The following is a 23,228-nucleotide window of genomic DNA, read 5'->3' as shown; positions in this document are numbered from 1 at the left end:
TATATACACACACACATATATATATTTACACAGATACACAGACACATACATACATACATATATTTGGTGCACCACACAACATGATCTTAGTTCACTGACCAGAGATTGAACCTGTGCCCTTGGCAGTGAAAGTGCAGAGGCCTAACCACTGGACCACCAGGGAATTCCCTGAGCATTTGGTTTTTAGTTTTCTACTGAAGTCTTTTTATTTTGTTTTTTATTTTTAAAATATTTTATTTAATTTCGACTGTACTGAATCTTGGTTGCGTGAGTTTACTTTAGTTGTGGTGGGGGAGTAGTTCTCTATAGTTGTGGTGCATGGGCTTCTCATTGCAGTGACTTCTCTTGATGTGGATCATGGGCTCTAGAGCGCAGGCTCAGTAGTGGTGGTGCGTAGACTTAGCTGCTCCACAGCATGCAGAAACTTATACCGAACTGGGGGTCAAACCTATGTACCCTGCATTGGCCAGTGCATTTTTTACTGATCCACCAGGGAAGCACCTTCTACTGAGTCTAATAATTTTTAAGGCGTGTTGTCCTATGAAAGCATTGTGCAGCGAATACCTGTCTAATCACCATCTAGATTTAGTAATTTGGCTATCTTTAATTCATCTGCTGAATCATCTGAAAGTAACTTGCAGATATTGTGACACTTGAGCACTGATGTCCCAAGAAAATGCAGCATCCAAGAAAATCAACACTAATTCCCTTATATCATCTAAAATCTAGTTAATAGTTATATTTACTCAATTGTCCACAAAATATGACATATAAAATTATAAATCTTGCTACTGGTATTTAGTGAGTAGAAACTAAGGATAACACAAAGACATCCTACAGTACCCAGGACAGCCCCCACACTAAAAAGTTATCTGATTCAAAAATGTCAATAATGCCATGGGTGAGAAACCCTGGTCTCTAGGGTATACAAACCTTTACATTTATTTCATTGTTTCAGTTTTTCAAAATTGAAATGTATTTGTTTTTACTCTGGCATTATACAAAAGTTCTATCTTCTCTATCTTGGTCAATGTTTAATATTATAGGACCTTAAAATATTTTTCACACTGGTACAGATTAGAAAATACCCTTTGATTGTCTTAACTTGCATTTCTCAAGGCCAGTGACACTGAACATCTTTTTTTATTGTCTCTTTCCATTTCCTTGTTTGCCCTTCCAATCTTTTAATGATTTTTTTCCATCTAAGTCACTGCATGTGTGAGAATGTGCATGTGCATGAGATACATTTGTGAGTTCTGTATGCATGCTGGATATAATTCGTGTATTGTGCTTCTGATATCTTCTCTCAGTTTTTCTGTTTTCATTTCCTTTTTTCTTAAGGAAAAAGTCTTTTACTTAAATAGAAATATCGTTTCCTTCAAAAATCATGTTTATGAAAATAAGTTGTTAGGGTGAAAACAAGTTGTCTTTTTTTTTTCTTTTGGAGTTTTGTATAGTATAAAACTCAGTTACCTTGGAACTTCCTGAATTTTTAACAGTACAGTTTTAGCAAAGGATCTCATTATCTTTGTAGTATGTTATTTTATTTATTAGAATATCTTCTAATAAGATACTATTATTATTATAATTATTATATCAGAGGATGAGATGGTTGGATGGCGTCACTGACTCAATGGACATGAGTTTGAGGAAACTCACGGAGATAGTGATGGAAGCCATGATTGCTGCAGTTCATAGGGTTGGAAAGAGTCAGACATGACTTAGAGACTGAACAGCAACAACATAAGATGTCTTTTATGCCAGAGATTTTGACAAACTCCTATGTAATCTCTTCAGTTTCTATCTTTCTGAAGAATGACCAGTTACTAATAACTGGTTACAAAGTGGGGTGGGGTGGTTACCACATGTTTGTATGATAAGATGTTAATCATAGTTGCAAATTGGAATGTATAAAAATATTTTTATTTTAAAAAAGGTTGGAGGCGTGAAAGAGAAAAGAGAGATGATCAAGATGAAGTTTCCAGTGTGAGAAGTGAGGGTGGTAATATCCAAGGCTCCTTTAGAGGCCGAGGACGAGGCCGAGGACGAGGAAGAGGCCGGGGCAGAGGAAATCCTCGATGTAAGACATCATTTTTGTTTTGTTAACTTAGATGAACGTTGAAAAATGTACAGATCCTCTGTTTTTCCCACTATACCATATAGTGTTTCAACTGATTTTTGTCTGATAATAAAGATGGTTTTGTATTTGTTAGCCCTTGAGAAACTTCACTTTGGATTTTTCTTTATAGTAACTGTTCTTTGTTTTTTTTCAATCTGTGATCATTTTTCTTTCTTTACTACTTCAAGTGAACTTTGATTATTCATATGGTTATCAAGAACATGATGAAAGGACTGATCAAGCATTTCAAACAGAGCTTAATGCCAGTATGATGTATTACTATGACGATGGTACAGGCGTTCAGGTGTATCCTGTGGAAGAAGCATTGCTCAAAGAGTATATTAAGCGCCAAATGTAAGTCATCAGAGGCTGAACAGATGGGGTAGGAAAATCTGTTATAATGTCAAACTTTAACATCATTGATAATGAATATAACACATTTTTCTAAGCTGTTTATTAGTAAAATTAGAGGATTTTAATAGTATTTTATATTTTATTTCTAGGAAATGTTAGCAAAGTATATAAAGTATTTTAGAAAATTTATATTGGTTCATGTTGTTTATATGACTCCTGCTTTCTCTACTGAGGTATTTCTCTACTTACAAGGGTATTAGTGAAAAAAGCATAATATGAATGATTAAATATAAGAATTTAAAAAGTGAAACTGTTAATTGCTCCATCGTGTCTGACTCTTTGTGGTTCCATGGACTATTGCCCGCCAAGCTTCTCTGTCCATGGGCTTCTCCAGGCAAGAATACTGGAGTGGGTTGTTGTTACCTTCTCCAGGGGATCTTCCTAACCCAGGGATCGAACCTGGGTCTCCTGCATTGCAGACAGACTCTTAACCATCTGAGCCACTGAGGAAACGAGTGTGTATATTTAAAATAGAACAAGTGAAATTTAGCTAATTTGCAAATAAATGTTTATATTAAAATTTGCAGATGAACATAAACGGCAAAAAATGGTTGCTGTCTTCTGACTTACTTCACAATTGATTTCAGAATTCTGATTGTTACTTTTAAGTTCTCTGTGACACATATTAAAAGGAGACTAATCTTTTTTAGTTCAAGATTTTTTATAATAGTTGCTTTCTGAATATTGAAGTTGATGTTAGGAGAATATTGCTTTTTCTATTATCTTTAAGCAAGAAAAAAATAACCCTCTGTGTGTTAGTATTGTGTAGGATGTTTTGCATGTTTATATACTGATTTGCATATTCATATCTAATTTGCTAAAATTTCAACTTCTTTTTTTAAATTCTTATAAAGGGAAGGGAAAGGCTCTTTTTGAAAGGACATAGAAGTTTTAAAATATCTACCTTTATTTTAAAAAAGAAAATGAACCTTGGCCCATTACTAGAAAATAATTTTTTCATCAGCATCAGCCAGCCATCTTCCTCGGATTCCATCATGATGGATTTGATTGGCTTACAATATAAAGCAACTTGTTTATTTTTTTCTTGCTTCTTTTGTTACAATTGATGAAAACACTGAAGAAAAGGGCCTTTTTATGGGCAGAAAGTGCCTGGCATGTGGCTATCAACTTCAAATTATTATTCCTTTTTGTTTGTTCATTTGTTTGTTTTGGTAACTCTTGCTACCAGGTCCCTTCTGAGACCTGACAGTGGACAGGCAACTCCATGTCAGGATAACTGGCCTTCCAATGTGCTCATACAGGTGAGGGAGGAGAACAGCTACTTCAGTGTTGACAAAATTTCTGACCATGCAGTGTAGAATCCAGAGCTTCAAGGTGTAGGACATGATAATGTCCCCTAGGACAGTGGACAAAATGTCAGACACAGCACTGGGCATGGCTTCTTTTCTTGTCATTGTTTAGCAGCAGAGTTTTTGGCAGGTACTAGAGCGCCAAGTTTAGAATGGCTGTTTACTGTTATCATTCTCTGATTAGTGCACATCTAGATTTGAGGAGTCATGCTTTTTGACTTTGTGTCTTTAAGGTTTCTTATACATATACAGGCTTATTCATTCATTAGTGTTTAGATTTTTCTCTTTGAGAAGTTCCTGAAAATCTTCTTGTACTTGTGGAATATTATGCTAAATATTTTTGAAGAGGCTTAACTGTATCATAGATGTTTGAGTTCTTAAAATAATTTTAACTGAAAATGTGCATTAACTATTGGGAGATAGCCTCTTGGCATTCAGATATAAGTATGTTTGCAGCCCATTAAAAGTTTTAAAAAGTGTATACTCTAAGTACTAGTGATTTATGAGTTTATTTAGGTTCTGTGTTTTTCAGAGTACTAGATTAAAAAAAATTAATGGTTCAGAGAAGTTTTAAGTCTAAGAACATTTTTAACTCATGGTTAAATCAGATGTCTTAATGTCTGAAAATTTTCAAATTTAAACATATGTATTATGTGCCCACCACATGGCAGGCACTGTGAAAAGGGCTTTTGAGGTATAACAAAAATCAGAATGTTCATTTCTTCAAGACTTAGATTTTTTTCTTAATTTTCTTCAGTGTTTAAGGAGAGTAAATGATTTACCTAGTGTTACTGAGATGTTAGTTGTATTTCACTGATCTAAAGGAGCTTTGCACTTTGATAGTTGAAAAATATCAGAGGAAAAAAACAACTTGAGTATTTACATTTCTAAAATGAGATTTTTTTTTTCCCATGCAGTGAAAGGTAGCTCAAAGCCAGCTTTCATTTATAGGTAATTATTTCTTCAAAATTAAGAATTTGACCTAAATACTTCAAGGGTATCTTTAGTCACCCAGTTGCCACCCTTTGAAAACTTGCTTTGTGATTTGGATATAGTGTAGGATTGTTAAACTGTAAGCCATATCATTTGATGTCATGTATTTCTTTTGTATTATTCTTTTCTACATTTCCCCCCATTTATCCTCTTGTTTTGTTTCTCTAGAATCTTGTTCTCATTTTTTAAAATATGCAAGCTGTAATTTAAACAAGTGTTTCTGAAATGCCATTATTAATATGTATTCTTCATATTATCTTTGTATGTTGGAACTTGTCGATCCCACAGCTTGTTCATTTATATCTCCCTCTCTACTTTCCTAGAGAGACAATTAAGGTGTGAAAGTTTGCTTCTATAGTTTTTTGCCTATGTTTATACTTCATGGTGTTATAGATGTTCTTTATTTAGCTATATTCTGTTCACTTCTAATGTCTTTTATAGTTCTCCCTCTCAAAGGGGAGGCTGAGGGTCTTGAATCATTCAAATATAAAATTGGGTGTGTGCATCTGTGTCCATATATTCACTCAGCTGTTACTAAACATTGTGCTGTATGCTAGACTTTGGACATATTAAACAATGTCATTATCCTACCAGCTTAGAAAACACAGCAAACTAATCTACTCTGTAAACTTGATAAAAACTGCTTCTAATATACCATTATTCTCAGTGATGGGAAAAAGTTGGAAGGCAGTCTGTTGACATGTTTAACTTTGCTATTTAGTGTTTAAATGAAGCAAGTTAATGTGACTTTTTTTTTAATTTATTTTTTTTATTGAAGGATAATTGCTTTACAGAATTGTGTTGTTTTCTGTCAAACCTCAGCATGAATCAGCCATAGGTATACATATAACCCCTCCCTTTTGAACCTGTCTCCTGCCCCATCCCACCCCACTGGATTGATACAGAGCCCCAGTTTGAGTTTCCTGAGCCATACAGCAAATTCCCGTTGGCTGTCTATTTTACATATGGTTAATGTGGCTTTGAAATGAAATTTTCACTTAATTGACTCATTAGAAAGTTAATCATTTAACTGTTTTAAAGAATAACACTCTTTAATTGTTTATGCTTAGGAAAAGCTGATCTAAGTACAAGTTAGTTTTTGAGAAGATAGTATTCTAAATTTCTTTCTCTTTGTGTAAGAGAATTTACTAACAGTAGGGTTTTACAGCTATTTATATTTACCCTATGTTACAGTGAATGTGTATAATGTTACAATAAATCAAAATAGTTTTATAGCAGTGATATCTTAAGCAATAGATATTTTAATTTCCAATTGAATAAATTGATGAAATTTATATTTACTTCTTTTTCTTTTCAGTGAGTATTACTTCAGTATAGAAAATTTGGAACGGGATTTCTTTCTTAGGAGAAAGATGGACGAGCAAGGTTTCTTGCCTATTTCCCTGATTGCTGGTTTCCACCGAGTTCAGGCTCTCACTACAAACTTTAATCTCATTTTGGAGGTAATTATTCATATACAGAACAGTCTGTACTTTCAGTTATTCTGTGAACCTAAAACTGCTCTAAATAAATCTATTAAATAATTTTAAGAAAAAAGCAAAAACATTCTTCCCTGGTAGCAGAGCTGGTAAAGAATTGGCCTGCAATGCTGGAGACCCCAGTTCAATTCCTGGATTTGGAAGATCCCCTGGAGAAGGGGTAGGCTACCCACTCCAGTATTCTTGGGCTTCTCTGGTGGCTCAGATGGTAAACAATCCGCCTGGAATGTGGGAGACCTAGGTTCGATCCCTGGATTGGGAAGATCCTCTGGAGGAGGGCATGGCAACCCACTCCAGTATTCTTGCTTGGAGAATCCCCATGTACAGAGGAGCTATAGCCTATAAGGTCGCAGATGTGGACACAACTGAGTGACTAAGCACAGCACAGTAACCTAAAACTCTCAAGACTGTATCTCAAGGCTCTTTTGCCATTTTATAAAATCCAAATAAATGTCTAACCTTGGAAACCCCTCAAAGGATTACTGATGTTTCCACCTGTTTTTAACCCACCCTTCTTGGCTGGGTTGAAGCCCAAAACAAATTTAAACATTCTTGGGTATTCTTGGTCCTTTAGTATTTAGGTTGCTTTAAAAGAGCTTGTATTCTCATCATTAAAATTTTGAGAAATTTTCCTGTATACCAAGGGCTAATTTAAAATAGTTATTCCAGTTGTGTTCTCAAAGCTTTTATTAAATCTCTTGTCTGTTTTGTTGTAGAAATGGTTTCAGCATTTTTGGTTTTCCATTCCCTACATATATTCATAATATTTGCCCTTTTTGCTATATAGTTTTCTGAATTTTGGCAGTCTTACACACTTGTGCCACCTGTGTAGCCAATCTTTCCTCATATATAGCCCCTTGGGACACTGATCTGATTTTTTTTTTGTCCCTCTAGTTTTGCCTTTTCTAGACTATCATGTAAATAAATTATACATCAATAGTTTGTAGCCTTTTGTTTCTGATTTCTTTGACTTAGCATAGTGCTTTTGAGATTCATTCTTGTGGTTTCATGTATCAATAGTTTGTTCTTATTGTTGACTGGTATTTCATAGTAAGGATGCACTACATACAGTTCATTTGGAGATTATGAATAAAGCATAGATCTAAATATTCAGGATTGTGATTGCTGGAATCTGTGGTAAGTGTATGTTTAACTATAGGAAGTTGCCAACCTATTGTCCAAAGTGGACTTAACCATTTTGCATGCCACCATTTTGTATGAGAATTCCATTTACTTTTCATCAGCACATGGTATTCTCGGTTTTTTGAATAATGGTCGCAAAGAGTCAGACACGACTGAGCATGCTCAGATCGCTAAGCAAGCTCTAGCTCCACAGTCATTTTCAATGAAGTTATTGATTTCCTCCCTACCTCTGTAAGAATCCGGTTGTAATTCATTGCATCCTTTTTTGGTCTGTTCATATTCCCATTAAGTCCTTAATTTTTATATCACTGATTGTCTACTTCTATTATAAAACTTACAGCAGTGGGGAAGGGATATTTTTAAAAGAACTTTTGCATTACTATTATGGTTAGCATTATTGATACGTAGTGGCTGATTTATAGTAAGAAATAAAACTGTTGTGAAACAGAAACACATAAGCATAGTGATTTAGAACAGCATAGGTCTGTATTCATTTAACATTCATTATGTACCTACCACTTATTACAGTAGGAAAGATGTCTTTTTTTTCCTTTAGGAAGATAGGGCTTCATTAGGCTTTGCAGTGTAAACATACTGATTTAGAGCATGGACTTGAGAAACTGCGTACATATCCTCATAGCTCTGGACTTCAAGCACTAAAGGCAGTGTTCTGAGATTTCTGTAAAGTGGAAAATGTTACAGTACATACTTCATGGGGTTGTTATAGATATGAAATGTGTAATGACAGTATCTGGCATACACCTTAAGCTCTAAATAAAAATATACTGTTGCTTTTATATCCTTCTATTTATACTCCTTTTAATCAGCTTTTTCCAATATATATTTGAATATGCTTAAGTGTTAACTTTCTTGAAAAAGCTATCAAAGGAAGCAAAATATTCTTTATCTATTTCCCATATCTACCTTGGTTGAGAATGTCTACATAGCCACACTTACTGAATTGGTTTCCTCCTTTCCCATTCATTTTCACCATACTGAATTCTTTTTCTTTCTTTCTCTCTTTTTTTTTTCTTATTTACATATGTATGTTGTGTTTTGAATGCTCTTGCAGCATTGTCACTTAACAGTTATAGTACAATATTGTCTATAGTCATTGTACTGTGCATTATATTGCTGTCTTATTTACTACTACTTATAAGTAAGTAGTACTAAACAACATCAATCTTATCCCCTCGTCCATTTCCTGGTAAGCATTTTCTTCTTTTTTTTTTAAACAAGTTTCATTTTTTTAGATTCCACATATAAGTGATATCATACAATACTTGTGTTTGTCTTTCTCTACCTTTTTTATCTCACTTACCATAATGTGTTCAAAATTAATCCATGTTGTCAGAAACAGCAGGATATCCTCCTTTCTCATGATTGAGTAGTATTCTATTGTGTATATATACAACATGGTTTTTATCCATTCATTTTTTAGAGGTCATTTAGGTTGTCTTCATATCATGGCTACTGTGAATAATGCTGCAGTACATTTGGGAGTGCATGTATCTCTTTGAATATTTTTCATTTTCTTTGGATATATACCTAGAAGTGAGTGGAATGGATCATGTGATTGATCCAGCTTATTGCATTCTTGATAGTTGCTCCAAAACTGAGCTATTTGTGTCTTCTTTTTTTGTTAGATTTAATTGATTCTGGCTCCTCATCTAGTCAGTTGTATTCAAGTTATTTAACGTCTTACATGCTAAAGTTTTCTCGTTGTTAAAATACAACAAATAATTGCTTAAGCTATCATAGAGTATGTGGACTTAGAGGAGTAATTAATATAATAATCATAAAGTCCTTAGAACTGTGCTTGCTATTCTCATCTCAAACCTTGTTGCCCAAATTGGCTGACCTTGTGGTTCCACAAAATGTGTGCTGCTCTTTTCTTACTTCTGTGTCTTTGCACAGGCTAGTCTTTGTCTTAGTACCAGTCATAGGACCTGGACCTAGGGATATAACATCTATATGTTCCAGCATTGCTGGTTGCTCATAATAACAGGACCAAGTACAGAAAAAAAGGACCAAATACAGAAAAAACCTCAGAGACTCAGAAATAACTGACTCATTGTTTCAGAGCTCAAGATAACAAGATTTGGTTTTAGTAAAAATATGTTTTAACACTTGTTTTGTCTAGATCTTTTCCTTAATTTATGTATGCTGTGAATCTTTTAAGGCCTGAACCACAATTTTTCTCCTTTCTGTTTTCTTTATTTTCTTGAATTTTTTTCCCCCAGTGGAGAATCCCCTGTGATTCAAGATTCAATGGGTATATAGTGAAAAATTTCCTTCTTATCTTTCACCAACAGTGAACTAGTTAAACCTTCCTTGGTGTGGCAAGTAGTGCTACGCCTTTTTATGTATTTTTCCTGAGATCATGCATGTTTTACTACATAATACTGTTTTGCTCCTTTAATAAAAACAGCATATATTGGAATATCATTCCATATAAAGAACTTTTAATTTTTTCTTGAAATTTTTTCTTTAAATTGTGACATAGCTTAAACACTGTAAATAATAAATTATAAGATTAAGGATGACTTCTTTTCCTCTATGTATGTACTCATGTTAAGTATTAAGTTTAAGGAAGCTTGGCTTCCCTGATAGCTCAGTTGGTAAAAAATCCACCTGCATTGCAGGAGACCCTGGTTTGATTCCTGGGTTGGGAAGATCTGCTGGAGAAGGGATAGGCTACCTACTTCAGTATTCTTGGGCTTCCCTTGTGGCTCAGGTGGTAAAGAATCTGCCTGCAATGCAGGAGGCCTGGGTTCTATCCCTGGGTTGGGAAGATCTCCTGGAGAAGGGAAAGGCTACCTACTCCAGTATTGTGGCCTGTAGAATTTCATGGACTGTATAGTCCATGGGGTCAAAAAGAACTGGACACGACTGAGCGACTTTCTCTTTCTTTTCCCCTATATATGTACTCATGTTAAGTATTAAGATTAAGGTAGAACATTTTCACCATCCCAGAGAGTGCACTTGTACCCCGTCCTAGTCAGAATCATTGCTGTCCTCAAACATAGCTGCTTTTCAGAGAGTTCCCTCACCTGTTTAAAATATTACATAAAGTATATGAATTATTTTATACCCGACTTTTGCTTATTATTTCTGTAAAGCTTATTGTTACATGTGGCAGTTGTTTATTTTCCATTCTGCAGTAATATTTAATTGTATCATTATGAATATACTATTTTTTCATGCTCCTATTAGTAGACATTTGGGTTCTTTACAGTATGAATATGTGACTGTTGTGAATGTTATTGTACATACTTTTGGATGGACATACATATTTATTGTCCTGTGAAATTGATAAGTAACAGGATATATATATGTGTGTGTGTGTATGTACAAAAAAAAAAAATATATATATAGTATATGAGCTTAGCTTTTGTAAATACTGCTAAACATTTTTTCCAAAGTATTGAGCCCATTGAAACTATTGCCATTCAGAATGTTTGTCTTCACATCCCAGTGAACACCACTGGTAGTCTTTTATTCACAGTATTTTGAAAACCCATAGGGAAGTTTTAAGGAGATGTTTCTCTTTCTTTTTTAAATTCAGGTGTAATAAGTAACATGCTATAAAATGCAGGACTCTTAGGTGTTCAGTTTGAGTTTTGAAAATTGTATAAGCCTGCTCCAAAGATATATCAATAGTTCATTACTCTAAAAACTTCCACAGTGGCCCTTTCCAGTCAGTTCCCCATCCTCTTGTCCTTTGCCCTGCCTAACCAAACCACTTTTGTGATTTCTGTTACCATAGATTTGTCTGTTATTTATGTCTGTATAGATGGAATTTTTCTGTCTCCTTTCTCTTTGATTTCTGGGTTTTTTTTTTTAATGTAATGTTATTTGAAGTATAGTTGATTACAGTGTATTTCTCCTGTACAGCAAAGTGATTCAGTTATACATATATATATACATATATATATATCTTTTTCATGTTCTTTTCCATTATGGTTTATTACAGGATATTGAGCATAGTTCCTCATATTATACAATAGGACCTTGTTGTTTATCCATACATCTCTATATAATAGTTTGTATCTGTTGATCCCAAACTCCTAGTTCATCCCTCTTCCAACCCTGTCCGGCAACCACAAGTCTGTTCTCTGTGAAGACAAGGGTTATTTTATGAAACTTTTGTTATATATGTACATAAAAAGTTGCATATGGATGTATATCTCTGTGAGGTTCCAATGTAAGATGTATTTCTAAAGGTCAAATCAAATTTTGAGACACTGGGGATTACTTCAGGAGGTGAAACACTAGGATTTGAAAGGGAAGATCCCAAAGGGGAGGCATCAGGCAGAGTAGAACACTGCCCTCTGGTGGATGGAAAAAGGCAGCACCAGACCTCAGAACTAAGATCATGGCATCTAGTCCCATCACTTCATGGCAAATAGATGGGGGAACAATGGAAACAGTGACAGACTTTATTTTGGGGGGCTCCAAAATCACTGTAGATGGTGACTGTAGCCATGAGATTAAAAGGCGCTTGCTGCTTGGAAGAAAAGTTATGACCAACCTAGACAGCATATTAAAAAGCAGAGACATTACTTTGGCAACAAAGGTCTGTCTAGTCAAAGCTATAGTTTTTCCAATAGTCATGTATGGATGTGAGAGTTGGACTATAAAGAAAGCTGAGTGCCAAAGAATTCATGCATTTGAACTGTGGTGTTGGAGAAGGCTCTTGAGAGTTCCTTGGACTGCAGGGAGATCCATCCAGTCCATCCTAAAGGAAATCCAATGAATATTCATTGGAAGGACTGATGCTGAAGCTGAAACTCCAATACTATAGCCACCTGATGTAAACTGAACTGAAAACCTCAGGTATCAACAGGATCTGGGGTAAAGTTGTTTAGTCGCTAAGTCATATGCGATTCTTTATGTGACCCCATGGACTGTAGCCCGACCAGGCTCCTCTGTCCATGGGATTTCCCAGGCAGGAGTACTGGAGTAGGTTGTCATTTCCTTCTCCATCATTTATAGTTTTTAAAATTCATCCGTGTTGTTGTAAGATCTGGATGCTTGGTCCACTGCTTTGCTACCAGAGTGTCATTGCTTCCAGATGGTTCAGTGGACAAAACTAGGAAAATATATTAAAAAAAAAAAAAAAAAACCATACATGTATCACAAATTCAAAACCCTATTTGGGACTTCCCTGGCAGTCCAGTAGTTAAGACTGTGTGCTCCTAATGCAGGGGGGCTTGAGTTTGATACCTGGTCAGGAACTAAGATTCCATATCCTGCAAGTTGCCTGGTACAGCCAAAGATTAATAGTAATATAAAATACAAGGATGAGTAAGAAAAAAGAAATAATAAAAAGATATTCTTCTTTATTTCCTTCATTCCATATTTCAGACTCTCTTCTCTTTCAGTGATTATCCTGATTCTCATCAAGAGTTTGTTTTTAAAAATTTCAATACTAACTTTATTAATGTCCAATTACAGAAAATATAACTTGAGAAGTAAGCATGATGCTAATATTAAGGTATACAAATGTAAGATACTTAAGGTAATAAATATAATGTGTTCTCCAACTAAAATACAGTGAGTTTTAAATCTTTATGTTAACACTTTGTATGTTGAGTTTTTATACTTGTCTTTTTTCCTTGTCTCTAAAGGTGAGTACCCTTGAATTCAGTTAAGACTCTAATTTTTATTTCGAAGAAATTTTCTTATAGTTTTATTTTGCCCTTGAATTATACCATGTTTATTTATTTATTTATTTTTGAAGTTTATTTTTGAGAGCCAGCATATCCTAGGGGTTAAGAGTTGTCATGTTCAGTTCAGTTCAGTTCACTTGCTCAGTCATGTCCGACTCTTTGCGATCCCAGCATTAGGGTTTTTTCAAATGAGTTGGCTCTTCGCATCAGGTGGCCAAAGTATTGGAGTTTCAGCTTCAAAGTCAGTCCTTCCATTGAACACCCAGGACTGATCTTTAGGATGGGCTGGGTGGATCTCCTTGTAGTCCAAGGGACTCTCCAGAGTCTTTTCCAACACCACAGTTCAAAAACATCAATTCTTTGGTGCTCAGCTTTCTTTATAGTCCAACTCTCACATCCATACATGACCACTGGAAAAACCATAGGGTTGACCAGACGTGACAAAGTAATGTCTCTGCTTTTTAATATGCTGTGTAGGTTGGTCATAACTTTCCTTCCAAGGAGTAAGCGTCTTTTAATTTCATGGCTGCAATCACCATCTGCAGTGATTTTGGAGCCCATAAAAATAAAGTCAGCCACCGTTTCCACGGTTGCCCCATCTATTTCCCATGAAGTGATGGGACCAGATGCCGTGATCTTCATTTTCTGAATGTTGAGCTTTAAGCCAACTTGTTCACTGTCCTCTTTCACTTTCATCAAGAGGCTCTTTAGTTCTTCCTCACCATCTGTGTGGATTACAATAAACTGTGGAAAATTCTGAAAGAGATGGGAATACCAGGCCACCTGACCTGCCTCTTGAGAAACCTGTATGCAGTCAGGAAGCACCAGTTAGAACTGGACATGGAACAAGAGACTGGTTCCAATAGGAAAAGGAGTACGTCAAGGCTGTATATTGTCACCCTGCTTATTTAACTTATATGCAGAGTACATCATGAGAAATGCTGGGCTGGATAAAGCACAAGCTACAATCAAGATTGCTGGGAGAAATATCAGTAACCTCAGATATACAGATGACACCACCCTTATAGCAGAAAGCAAAGAAGAACTAACCTGATGAAAGTGAAAGAGGAGAGTGAAAATGTTGGCTTAAAACTCAACATGGGGGACAGATAATAGTTTGACCTGGTATTACCTCATACTAAGTCTATGACCTTTATCAAGTTACCCTACTTTATTTCTTTGAGCCTCAATTTCTTATCTATGAATCCCACCTTATATTTACAAGGTGTTACGAGGAATCTCTGCATATGTGTGTTTATTATTCAATAATGGTGGGATTTATTATAGTAATTAGGTATATTGCCTAAATTTTACTTGGTGATATTAAGGAAAACAAAAGGAAATATTAATAGGAAAGGAAAAAATTGACAATAAAATTATAGTTGAACCTAATTGAAAATACTCCTTAATTGAAAATTTTTCACAATTAGAATAATGTGCTACATGCTAAATCAGGATATTTCATACTTTTCAGAAGCAAATGATTTAAAATTTTTTTCTGTTCATGGATATTTTTAAAAACATTATGATACTATATGCTGATTTCAGATTTAAATTAGAAATACAGGGTGTACAGTTAAATTTTTGAGTGAAATTGCTTTAATAATTAAAATACCTATTTATAGGCACTGAAAGATAGCACAGAAGTGGAAATTGTGGATGAGAAAATGAGAAAAAAGATAGAACCAGAAAAATGGCCAATTCCAGGCCCCGTTCCACGGAGTGTGCCACAGACAGACTTCTCTCAACTGATTGATTGCCCAGAATTTGTACCAGGGCAAGCCTTTGGTTCACATACAGGTAACAACTTTTCTTCTAGAGCAAACAGCATTAACAGTGGGGTATTTACTCCAATTTACCTATCTTTGTAAAAGTTTATTTAGACTCAGCAGAAAATTAAAGATAATTTAATGTTTTGATGCTTCATATTTTATTAATAATGCCTCCCACAGAAAGCTGTAAGTTAAATAGGGATTTAGGAATTATGGGAAGTGCTCTGCTCTATTTATTCTTATTTGTATACTTTGTCATATTTGGATTTTTTTCCTATCTTAATTTTACTAAATGGTTATAGATATATTCTGCTTGTTTCCCCTTGTAAGATTGGAATAGTCTAAAAGTCTTACACTCAAGAGTGGGGGTAGCCTTCCTTTAATTTTTTTCCCAATGTACTTCAGCTTGGTCTTGAAATCATAAGATGACCTATATTCTAAAGCAGAATTGGGGATCTCTTATGAAGTTATTATAATTATATGTTAAAGAATTGGTGGTATTTAGAATTTCCCAAAATTGCTTTAATGTTAAGAATTTTTTCCTGGATCATTTTTAAGACATTCCCTCTTGGGAAAAAAATATGTGTGCTTAAACTTTTTTCAGTCAGGGTGATGATCTACTGATGCTCTTGGATGTCATTTCATCGGAATATGCAGAGGAATAGGTGACTCAATGAAATATCATTATAAATATTGGAACAAATCGTGCTGCAGAAATGAAAGCGACCAGACTTCTCTCCAAGACTGTCTACTTCCACTCCTTGTGGAGGAGATTGGGCCAACACTACAATGGAGATAACACCTTTGTGATGATGATGAAAGACAGACCTGAGAACTGCTGTTGTTTTTAATAGGAGCTGCCCATTTGCTTGTAATTAGCCTGAGCTGCATGTGCAATTTATTCACGGTGGGAAAGTTAATTATCATTCTGGAAATATTGCAAGATTCTGTCTTTTCCTTCCAGACTTCTGTACTTGTGTCCAGATCAATAAAGCAGAAATAGGCTTGAGTGGAATTTCCCAGTTTGTTAGATCCTTTGCTGTTTTCAGTATAGTGTACATTGTGTAACTCACCTATTGTCATAATATTTCACACGGACTATGAGATTTATTAATGTGGACTATTAAGGATAAGAAACCTTAAGAAATGAACAAATGTATTTTTTTTTTTTTACTCTTTGAAATCTATTTTTGATATACCATTATAGAGACCTGCCATCAATAAAGCACTGATGGACAGTCTCACAGATATTTTTATTGAGCATTTCTTTGATTGTTAGCCCTCTGTGCCTCTCTGCCTAGAAAGCAATTTGGGCAGGTGTTTTAAAAGTTTGAGAACTTCAAGAGACATTTTTTTAGGTTTTAAAAAAAATATATGATGTCTGATTGTATAAATTAGATTAATTTATTGTATAAACTTGGGGTCCAAGATGATATATTTAACCTTATGAACAGGCATTAGGTCAGTTGTAAAACAGAAACAGGGTAGGTAAGATAGTCAAGTTGATGATGCCTGTCCGTTAATCATTTATGCATTGTTAATAAAATTACAAGAATAAAATCAATGTTTGTACATTTTTGTGTTTCTTTGAATATATACTTATTTACATGCAAGTATGTATTATCTGAATCAAGTCAATCTGTATAGTTACCCAAAGCTATGATTCAAGGTGGATAAAGATGTCATGAAATAGGTATCATGAAATATATATGGTAGTTTATCTCTGAAAAGTCATGTTGTCAGTTTTCAACTAGGAAGAAAAATTTTTTTTCTAGGTTTTGCAAATTAGAACCTATTAAGTGTCTCAAACTATGTGTCTAATTTTTGTCCACGACTAAGTGGTATTAATTTTTTTGGGGCCACATCCCATGGCTTGTTGAGATCTTAGTTCCCCAACCAGGATTTGAATCTGTGAATGAAAGTGCAGAGTCCTAACCACTGCAGAGCCAATGCGTTCCTATAAACAAGTTTAATGTCAAATAATCCAAGTCATACTCAAACTCATTTGATCTTGGAAGATTAGGGTTTTACTATTAAATGGGCTTCCCAGGTAAGGGCATGGCAGTCCACTGCAGTATTTTTGCCTGGAGAATCCCATGGACAGAGGAGTCTGGGCCACAGTCCATAGGGTCACACAGAGTCAGACACACCTGAAGCGACTTAGCACACACACACATTATTATTAAAATTTACACACACATAGTTTGAAGTCTTTTCTTTGTAAAAGATATAGTAAATCATATAGAACATATGTTTAGTTTATATGGTGAACACCCTTTAAAAACTATCAAAGACTCTGGTTAAGTTTTCTTAACCAAATTCTTTGATATTTTAATGTCGTTTACCTTATGAGCACATGAGTTGTGAGTATTGTGAAATATATAACTTCATAGCAAAAAACATTACTCAGGCTTAAAGAGCATTTAGAGATGATTAAATTACATAGGTTTTTACAGGTTTTCTTCAATTTCTGTGTTAAAAATAGTAGATAACTGATTTCTCTGCCTTGTGCCAGATACTGTTCTAATATATACATGAACTCTGCATACTAATTTAGTTAATTCTCCCAGTTACTAGAGTGCTGGTTCTTAATCTACTTTTAATTCACTGCATGAATAGAAACAATTCATGGCACCAGTAATAGGGTTCTCTGAAGTTAATGTTTTTCCCATTTTGTACAACTTTCAATGTTAATACTAACAGTCCAAATCTTTTCACTCAAACTAATTTTTTGGATCAATTAATTTGTACCATTAAGTTGTAGAGCAGCAGTGTCCAATAGAAATACTTAGTTTGCTACACATGTAATCCTAATAATTTAAATAGTATTAAAAGCTGTAAAACATGAAATTAATTTTAATATATCCAAATGTTAGAACATTAAAAATTATGGACCAATGTTATTTTTGTGCCAGGTCTTTGAAATCTGCTGCATATTTTATAGTTATATCCTGAGCACATTTCAGGAGTAGCCACATTCCAAGTGCTCCGTACCTCCATATGGCTAGTGGCTATTGTGTTGAACAATGCAGTTTTAGAGCCTTTTTTGTTATGAAATAATATGCTTCTTTTTAAAGCAATATAGTCATTTGGTGGTTGAATCTTGGATCTAACCGTGTCCATGGAAACAATAATAAATCCATCTAATTGTAGTAGGTAGTAGATGAATGTAAAATCTTGAAATACTCTTCTCAAACTCCTGGCATGTGCCCTTGCATTTTCATTTAGTAAATTAAAAGGATTGTTGGTATACATTTATTCAACTTTCTCTATGTAATATTCTGCTTTGCAGTATTTTCAAGGAATTGGCTTTGAGGAGTAAATAATGCTTAGAAGTTTACAGTATAAATTTGTTTCTGAAACACATTTTGTCCAAAGCAAGTGCATAATGCATTATAACTTAATATTCTTTCACTTTTGAAAAAAATTTTTTATAAAGGAAATTATGATTTGTATTTTATAAAGTATATAATTACTTTCATTAATTGTGGAGAAAGGCATTTTAAATTCCAGCGGAACTGTAAAATATTCTAACTAAATATTATTGCCAGTGCAGTGCACTTTAATGATGTGACACATTATGCTTTTTACAGTATTCAGTTTACTGGATTTAAGTAAACCTTATTAGGAAAAGGAGAAAAGGCTGTCTTAGTGTAGATTCTAGTAGAACCAATGACATTTTATTTGCTTAGTAGCATTTTTTAAGATTCCTTAATTTCATTGCAGTTTATGAACCTAAGATTTCACAGAGAATTGACTGAAATAAATGTGTTGTCATAATTAATAAATGACTGGCATTGATGTTCTTGACAGGTTTGAATGAATGTGTCTCTGTAGGGGTTGATAACATTGCTGCTGTTATTCATTGGCTTCATTCTACATCTTACAGAGCCCTTTCGTTTTGAATATCATTGAAAGGTTATAATTGAGATTGATTTATCATGTTTTTGTGAAGAAAAAAAATAATCAAGCCCAAGTAAAGAAAAAATGTGCTTTATAAGTAAGTAAACCATTATTTTAACTATAGAACTAACTTAAAATTTTAGAGTCTGCCCCAAATTCTCCAAGAATTGGAAGTCCACTGACCCCAAAGAAAAACACAGAAACAAGTAATCTTCAAGGAATGTCTAAAGGTTTATCTACCAGTTTGCCCAACTTGGACTCAGAATCTTGGATAGAAGTAAAAAAGAGACATCATCCATCCCCAGTGAAACTGAAGGTAAGTTGTTATGACCCAAGTGAAGTTTGTATTCTATATCCTGAGTGGCTTGTAAGGCCACTGTTTTTGAGATACATATATAAAATTTGGTAAAGTTTAAAACAATGGTAAAATTTGGAACCATTGCCCTTCAGCAAAAACTTACAGGTTACTAAGTAGTTGAAAATAATTGTATCAATTTTAAAAAATTATCTTTTTTCTGAGTATGATTTTTAAAATATTCTGCTTTAATCTTTTTACTTGAAATTTGTTTGAATACATTTCAGTTTTTTTAAAGATGACATTTTTCTAAATTTTGAATTTATAACTTTGCCACATTATATGTAACCTTCTTAATTATAGAATTATTTTACATATAATTATTTGTAAAGAATACATGTCTGGTTTGTTTCTGTTTTGGTGATTTTACAGTAAGGAAAATAATAAATTTCTTGGGGACACACAAAGAAGTGAGATGATGGTAGTTAGGGAACTATACGAGAGTTTCTTGCAATAGAACTGCTATATTTTTGGCTGATGGTTGGATATGCGAACTTGAAATGTGATAAAAATGGCTCTGATATAAGCTACAAACACAAATGAGTACAAGTAAAATGGAAATCCTAGTAAGGTTGATAGGTAACATCAATGTGTATCTTGTGGTAGTCTGCTATAGTTTTACAGTATGTTAACTTTGGGAGAAAGTGGGTAAAAAGTGCACGAGATTTCTGTTTTCTTTCTTTCTTTTTGGCTGCACTGTGTGGCATGTGGAATCTTAGTTCCTTGACCATGGATCAAACCCACAACCCATGCATTGGAAGTGCTGGACTACCAGGGAAGTCCTCAAGATTTCTATTTCTTATAACTATATGTGAATGTACAATTAACTAAAAGTAAAAAAGCTTACTGAAAATAAACTTGGTAATAGTGCCACTAAAATAATTCAAATATTCAAAGTAAGCTCTAAAAGGAAGAGGTCACAAAAAATAACAGACCCAAATGTAGGAAGACTGAAGAAAGCTATCATTAATATTAAAGATTACTATGGTAGGGCTCTTTATTCCCAAGATTAAAGTGTGAAGAAAGAAAGCATGAAGGACTTAAGGGTGTTTCTTCATTGGAGGAATGGAAAGGATGTTGATATTTCACCTCAGCATAGGATGTTTTGCAATGTCTGGAGACAGTTTTTGGTTATTAAAACTGAAAGTGCTACTGCATCTTGTGAGTGTGAAGGCCAGGGATGCTGTTCATATCCTGTAGTGCATAAGACACCTCCACCTCCACCACACATCCTAAAGAATTATGAAGCCCAACATGTCATTAATGCTGAGTTTGAAGCCCTAATCCAAGATAACTTTGTACTTACTTATATGCCATTTAAAAAAAAAATTGGAATACATTTAATTTACAATGTTGTGTTAGCTTCAAGAGTACAGCAGAGTGGTTCAGTTTTATATATATATATATATATATATATATATATATATTCTTTTTCAGATTTTTTTCCCATTATAGGTTATTACAAGATACTGAATATAGTTTCCAGTGCTATGCAGTAGGACCTTGTTGTTTATCTATTTTATACGTGTGCTTGCTTAGTCCCATGGAATTTTACAGGCAAGAATAATGGAGTAGGTTCCCATTTCCTACTCCATGGAGGGGATCTTTCCAACCCAGGGATTGAACCTTTGTTTCTTGTTCCTCCTGCACTGGCAGGTGAATTCTTTACCACTGTGCCACCTATAGTATTGTGTATGTTGATACCCAAATTCTAATTTATCCCACCCCAACTCCCACTGTCCCCTGTGGTAACCATAAGTTTTTTATGTCTGTTAGTCTTTTCTGTCTTGAAAAGATAGCTTTTAAATTAGCAATGGTGGTTACACTCAGCATACTTAAGGTTTTCTTCCTTGGGTTATTTTAAAAGCCTAAGGCAGCTTCTCAAAATAAGATTTTTTTTATTAATTTATTTTAATTGAAGGCTAATTACTTTATAACATTGTGGTGGTTTTAGCCATACATTGACATGAATCAGTCATGGGGGTACATGTGTCACCCCATCCCAAACCCCCTTCCAACCTCCCTCCCCATCCCATCCCTCTGGGTCATCCCAGTGCACAGGCTTTGAGTGCCCTATTCCATGCATCGAACTTGGACTGGTCATCTATTTCACATATGGTAATATACATGTTTCAATGCTATTCTCTCAAATCATCCCACCTTCAGCTTCTCCCACAGAGTCCAAAGTCTGTTCTTTATATCTGTGTCTCTTTTGCTGTTTTGCACCTAGGGTCGTCGTTACCATCTTTCTAAATTCCATATACATGTGTTAATATACTGGTGTTTAATATATTGGTGTTTTTCTTTCTGACTTACTTCACTCTGTATTATAGACTCCAGTTTCATCTACCTCATTAGAACTGATTCACATGTGTTCTTTTTAATAACTGAGTAATATTCCATTGTGTATATGTACCACAACTTTCTTTTCCATTCATTTGCCAGTGGACATCTAGGTTCTTTCCATGTCCTAGCTATTATAAACAGCGCTGCAATGAACATTGGGGGTACACGTGTCTCTTTCAATTCTCTTTGGTGTGTGTGCCCAGCAGTGGGATTGCTGGGTCGTATGGCAGTTCTATTTCCAGTTTTTTAAGGAATCTCCACACTGTTCTCCATAGTGGCTATACTAGTTTGCATTCCCACCAACAGTGTAAGAGGGTTCCCTTTTCTCCATGCCTTCTCCAGCATTTATTGTTGGTAGACTTTTTGATAGCAGCCATTCTGACTGGCGTGAGATGGTACCTCATTGTGGTTTTGATTTGCATTTCTCTGATAATGAGTGATGTTGAGCATCTTCTTATATGTTAGCCATCTGTATGTCTTCTTTGGACAAATGTCTGTTTAGTTCTTTGGCCCACTTTTTGATTGGGTCATTTATTTTTCTGGTATTGAGCTGCATGACCTGCTTGTATATTTTTGAGATTAATTCTTTGTCAGTTTTGTTTGCTGTTATTTTCTCCCATCTGAAGGCTGTCTTTTTCACCTTGCGTATAGTTTCCTTTGTTGTGCAAAAGCTTTTAAGCTTAATTAGGTCCCATTTGTTTATTTTTGTTTTTATTTCTATTACTCTGGGAGGTGTGTCATAGAGGATCTTGCTGTGATTTATGTCTGTGAGTGTTCTGCCTATGTTCTCCTCTAGGAGTTTTATAGTTTCTGGTCTTACGTTTAGATCTTTAATCCATTTTGAGTTTATTTTTGTGTATGGTGTTGGAAAGTGTTGTAGTTTCATTCTTTTACAGGTGGTTGACCAGTTTTCCCAGCACCACCTGTTAAAGAGATTGTCTTTTCTCCATTGTATATCAAAAAGAGATTTTCTGAAGATCCTGATTAATTTCTGTATTTGTCATGGCAAATCTGGATAACTTGGGAGGATCATATCCTGGACTCATTGACAAAAATTTGTACCATATTTCATTTATTCCAAGATCTACATTTTTTCCTCCACATTAAAAAACTCTTTAACCCCTACTTTTTTTTGTCTCTTTCTCATAAATTATAAAAAATTTATATATAAAATATAAATTTATATATAACTGATACCAAATAACAAAAGGCTCTCTCCTTGCTTTATCATTATTAACAGTTTGGTGTTTTTCTAAGACTTTTTTCATGTTTTTGTAAATGTGAATAATAGGATATGTAGTTTTGTTTTTAATTATATTCACAGAGTGTTAAAACTTCCTTTTTTAAAAAAGTAAAAACTTCTATTTACTAGAATGTTAGCTCTATCAGGGCAGAATTGCTGTCATATTTATTGTTATAATCTCCTACTTAGAACAGTACCCAGTTCATGTGAGGATCCAGATAATTATTGACCAAATGAATGAATATAGATTCACATGAATAGGAATTCTGGAGAGAACAATTGTCTTATTCTAGGGATAGGTGAATTAGCATTTACTGAAGGATAAGGATTGATCAGAGCATGGCATTGGAAGATGAGAACATTGAAAAATCTATTTCTTTGTGTTGAGAGTTTGAAAATCTAGATTGTTAGATTTTAGAGGATCTAAAATCTACAAATTTGGACTTTATATATGTC

The 23,228-nt window shown here is 34.4% G+C and overlaps 1 protein-coding gene across 16 annotated transcripts in view; it reads left to right on the top strand.

Moving 5' to 3' along the window:
• Positions 1–23,228, top strand: part of LARP1B (La ribonucleoprotein 1B) — a 134,375-nt gene that overhangs the window by 18,249 nt on the left and 92,898 nt on the right. For 15 of the 16 annotated variants that reach the window (XR_008703572.1, XM_055550534.1, XM_055550537.1 and 12 more), the window contains exons 6-10: positions 1,937–2,080; positions 2,308–2,473; positions 6,155–6,299; positions 14,779–14,953; positions 18,972–19,144. Coding sequence is in view for 15 of the 16 variants with exons in the window: in XM_055550534.1 (XP_055406509.1) it covers positions 1,937–2,080; positions 2,308–2,473; positions 6,155–6,299; positions 14,779–14,953; positions 18,972–19,144 (803 nt within the window). In the remaining variant the exon portion in view is untranslated. Of the gene's footprint in view, positions 1–1,936; positions 2,081–2,307; positions 2,474–6,154; positions 6,300–14,778; positions 14,954–15,529; positions 16,500–18,971; positions 19,145–23,228 lie in introns of those variants that run through there. The other variant, XM_055550545.1, reaches the window with a different exon arrangement.

The sequence above is a fragment of the Bubalus kerabau genome, chromosome 16, assembly GCF_029407905.1.
Source record: "Bubalus kerabau isolate K-KA32 ecotype Philippines breed swamp buffalo chromosome 16, PCC_UOA_SB_1v2, whole genome shotgun sequence".
In the NCBI taxonomy this organism is placed as follows: domain Eukaryota; kingdom Metazoa; phylum Chordata; class Mammalia; order Artiodactyla; family Bovidae; genus Bubalus; species Bubalus kerabau.
The sequence above is the reverse complement of the archived record's forward strand: the minus strand, read 5'-3'. Positions and strand labels throughout refer to the sequence as shown.